The 4,738-nt window shown below is 38.8% G+C and overlaps 1 protein-coding gene across 1 annotated transcript in view; it reads left to right on the top strand.

Annotated features, from left to right (window-relative positions):
- LOC106883102 (dnaJ homolog subfamily C member 14) overlaps positions 1 to 4,738 on the top strand; it is an 11,276-nt gene that overhangs the window by 3,010 nt on the left and 3,528 nt on the right. The window contains exons 3-7 of the mRNA XM_014933995.2: positions 301 to 352; positions 1,338 to 1,422; positions 2,623 to 2,691; positions 3,355 to 3,405; positions 3,888 to 3,935. Coding sequence (XP_014789481.1) covers positions 301 to 352; positions 1,338 to 1,422; positions 2,623 to 2,691; positions 3,355 to 3,405; positions 3,888 to 3,935 — 305 coding nt within the window. The remainder of the gene's footprint in view (positions 1 to 300; positions 353 to 1,337; positions 1,423 to 2,622; positions 2,692 to 3,354; positions 3,406 to 3,887; positions 3,936 to 4,738) is intronic.

The following is a 4,738-nucleotide window of genomic DNA, read 5'->3' as shown; positions in this document are numbered from 1 at the left end:
GGGGGGGCATTGAGAATGATGGCAAATAAGGGAGATGTTAAGGATGTGGAGAGAGGTGAGTGGTAGGAAGAGTATTGGTAGGGATCCTAATGTGGGTAAGGAAGGAGGGATGGAGGCAGGATGCAATGTGTGTTGGTTCAGCTCTCAGGTGATAAGAGAAGTCCCATGGATGTTAGGGATGAGAATCAGGTGTGGGGAGGGGGAGATGCTTGACCCAGAAGAAGTAGGGACAAGCCCTGTTCATATAACTATACCAAATGTTTGTCTTAAACCCCTTCACACGCTCTCTTTTACTTCCAGGTGAAGAAGCTATGCAAAGATTGTTGAATTGTCGTGGAAAAGACCCTTATAGGTATTGTCTCTCACTCTTTCTCACACATTCTATATATGTGTGTATATATATAAGTATTTGTTGCAACAAAAGTTCGTTCTGGTTTTTAAGTAAAATTCAAAACCAATATTTCGATATTTGTACACAACTTTATTCAACCACACATCTGCCATCTTTGAGATAACTTCACGATCCCTTCCTCCCAAAAGCTGGCATCATTCTGGATAATGATATTGTCCAAGTCATTTGGACACTTTTTCAAACAATTCTAATTGATAAGAGATCAAATTATATTGAAATCTGAACGTACAAATCCTGGTGAATACAGTTGGTGTTGCAGGGCATTCCAGTCAAGCTGTACCAATTTCTGCCGAGTTTGCTGGGAAACACGAGGTCAAGCATTGTCTTGAAGGAAAACAACTCCTTTCTGATTGAGCAATTCTGGAAGTTTTCCATTGATTACCACTTTTAATCTGTTTAATTGTAAACAATATTTATCTGATTTCTACATAAGAGCTCTTTGTAACAAAAGACCTCATAATACATAAAACCTTTTCAATCCCACCAAATACAGAACAACACCTTCTTCACATAAGGAATGTTTCTTGGACTAATTAAAAGTGGTTTCTTTTATTGTCTTCAGGATTTTTTTCAATACCACCTTGTTGCCAAAAATCCATTGCCTGCGATTGTCCTTTTCAAAAATGGATCATTTTGGTTGCATTTAAACAAATGGAAATGTAGTCCTTTGAAATTTTATTTCCTGTTAGATTATGAAGTACTGAAACATCACAGCAATTCATGTGTCCAAACATTTTCAAATGCTTTATAACACTTATATACGAGAAATGTGGATTATCTCTGCAACACACACACACACACACACACGTGTGTGTGTGTGTGTGCCTATATAAGTATATTTTGGTATGTATGTGCATGTATGTAAGTATGTGTGCGTGTGTGTGTGTATATATATGTATATATATTGGTCTGTGTTTGTACCCAGTATTTTAGGTCTGAAATGCCAGAGCACAGATGAAGACATAAAGAAGTATTACAAGAAGCAAGCAATTCTTGTTCATCCAGACAAGGTAAGAACTTTTCACTTTGATGCTCCATCCGTGACCATCCCCTCTCTCTAACAGTCATTGCATATCACTTCTTACCACACAGGCAAGCCTATGAATGCATATGTTTATATATATATATATATATATATATCATCATCATCATTTAACCTCCGCTTTCCATGCTAGCATGGGTTGGACGATTTAACTGAGGACTGGTGAACCAGATGGCCACACCAGGCTCCAATCTGATCTGGCAGAGTTTCTACAACGGAAGCCAGTCAGAATTTGCGAATTTGATTTGATTTTGATTTCACTTGCTTGAACAGGTCTTCGCAAGCAAAGTTTAGTGTCCAATGAAGGAAAGGTACGCATAAGTGGGCTGGTTCACTTGGCTAGCCGGGTCTTCTCACACACAGCATATTTCCAAAGGTCTCGGTCACTAGTCATTGCCTCGGTGAGGCCTAATGTTCGAAGGTCATGCTTCACCACCTCATCCCAAGTTTTCCTGGGTCTACCTCTTCCACAGGTTCCCTCAACCACTAGGGTGAGGCACTAGCTACCCTAATCCATTCTCGCCACATGTCCATACCAGCGCAATCGCCTCTCTTGCACACTACAACTGATGCTTCTGAGGTCCAACTTTTCTCTCAGGGCGCTTACACTCTGTCAAGTGTGCACACTGACATTACACATCCATCGGAGAATACTGGCTTCATTCCTTGCGAGCTTATGCATGTCCTCAGCAGAGATGGCCCATGTTTCACTGCCATGTAGCATGGCTGTTTGTACACATGCATCACACAGTCTACCTTTTACTCTGAGCGAGAGGCCCTTTGTCACCAGCAGAGGTAAGAGCAAACTATCTTCCCAGTTAGCCTTCCTTTGATATCGCTGCAAATCTTATGTGTCCATAGCTTACACTGGGTACATCTTGTGAAGTTTCTACCTACGCCTTTTCTACAGATTGAGCAGGGCCATCTACCTGAATGGGTTTGTGGTTTGTCTGCCTTCCTACTTATTAGGACTTTGGTTTTAGCTAGGTTGTTAAGAAACTGGTCTTATGAGCTCCAAAACCATTTCCGACTCATTTTCAGGATTTATATATTATTCAAACATTGTGTTAGAAACTGGTCTATAAATGTGTATGTATCGTTTTGAGTACACACACACACACACACACACACATTGTGAAACTGATGTTGTTGTTATTGTTGTTTGTAGAATTCCCAAACTGGTGCTGAAGAAGCGTTCAAGATACTTCACCATGCTTTTGACATGATTGGAGAACCTGTGAGTACAGCTGGTACTTTTTGTTGTTCTGCCATTCCTTCACTGGCCTCCTTTCTCTCTCTCTCTCTCTCTCTCTCTCTCTCTCTCTCTCTCTATATATATATATATATATATATATATATATATAATATATAGCTTACTGGTAAAGCACTGAGCTGGAGGCTCTGAGTGATACTGGCTTGAGTCCCAGGGCTGGTTGTCGATAAATTTTTCTGCCTTATAAGGGAAAATTTACCCAATCTTTCTGCTGTTCTGACAGCGACTCTGCATCTGAAAAATTATTTTATTTGTATGTACAATGTATGTGTGTGTGTATATATGTATGTATATATATGTATATATATGTATAAGGAGAAGATTGTTATTTGAAATGCCGATCATATCAGGTGGCCAGCATGGGAATAGAAACCTTATTATTAAAATTATAATTATGGGTATCTAAGAGGTACCACCATGCTAGAGATAGCAGTCAAAACTTGATTCTAAAACCAGTGGTTTTAGAGTCAAATTTTGACTGCTATCTCTAGCATGGTGGTACCTCTTAGATACTCTTAATTATAATTTTATATATATTTACACATACACACACACGTGTGTATATAGTCAGAGACATAAAGTAAAGAAGAGACGCATCTAACTCGCCTCTGTTCTCCTCTGTTGCAGGCCAAGAGACAACTCTATGATTCACAGGTTCAACAATCACACCAGGCTGTGGTAAGACGTTTCACAAAAGCTTCTGTGTTCTCTGTCTCCTCCTCCTCCCTCTCTGCCTTCTTCTTCTTACTGTTGTTGTTGTTGGTGTCACTGTTGTTTTTCTCCTCCTTTTTTGTCTTGTCTCAATGAGTTTAAACACTTGACTATATATGTGTATATGTATGTATGTATGTGTGTGTGTGTGTATGTATGGATCTATCTATCTATCTATCTAGCTGTCTGTGAGAGTGCATGTGTATGTAGATATATATACGTTTGTGTGTGTGTGTAAGGGTAATGACCCCCTTCAGTTATGAATGACCATGGGATTGCATCAAGAAAGTTCCTCCCTCTGAGGTTGTCTATGTACTCACACACATAAGTACACATGCACACACAAACATACGTGCAGATTGTAAAATATTCTAGATATAATTATACATCCTAAAAAGGATGTGTGTGCGTGTGTGTGACAACACTAAGAAGTGTCTTTGTATTTGCAGAGAGATTTTGCTGATCTTTTGGAAAAACTGAACGAGAAATTTAAGAAGGTAAGTCATATATATTTCTCTCTCTCTCTCTCGTTTTATATATATACATATATATACATATATATATACATATGCATTGTGCTACATATCTCGGCCTTTTGTCAGGATCAGCTTTTAGAGATTAGCTGGTTTCAATAAAGTCTCTGTTGGAAATTGCTTGAATCAATTGCCTCACAGAACTCCAGGAGCTTTACATCCTCCCGATTTCTAGAACTATAACCATAGTTTCCATCTATGCTATAGCAGTTGTTGTCGTTTTGGCCAGCCTAAGCATTGAAGTTGCCAGCCATGATGGTGAAGTTGATGTCGGTCGTTGAAGAACAGACTCATGGAAGCAGGCATGTTCTTGTCAATTCTGTTTGTGAGGCAGAGATAACTGCTATTGAATTGTCTATAGCTAATCTCGACTTAATTATCATATGTCGCAACCAGTCTACCTTAATTAGTTTACCTGTCCATATCTCGGCTAACTATATTCCCACCCGACACCTGTTGTCATTTTACTCACCCAGAAGAATATGTATTACTGTCCCTCGCTTGTGAGGTTTTGGGTGGAGGGTCTCTTGCTCAACGCTCAGATCGTCATTGCAGGATGTGTCCATAATCACATCAGACCTCTCTTTCATTCTACCGACCTAAATGTTTACATGTTTGTTAATTAATGTTTGATAATTTCTGTACCTGAAAGGAATAAAATAGCTGATGACGGGTTTGCACCCTGTTGGAAATGTGAATATATGTGTGTGTGTATATATATATATATATATATATATATATATATATATATATATATATATATATAT

Source organism: Octopus bimaculoides, chromosome 28 (genome assembly GCF_001194135.2).
Source record: "Octopus bimaculoides isolate UCB-OBI-ISO-001 chromosome 28, ASM119413v2, whole genome shotgun sequence".
NCBI classification, from domain to species: Eukaryota; Metazoa; Mollusca; class Cephalopoda; order Octopoda; family Octopodidae; genus Octopus; species Octopus bimaculoides.
Note: the sequence above shows the minus strand (reverse complement) of the source record. Positions and strands in the feature narration are given on the sequence as shown.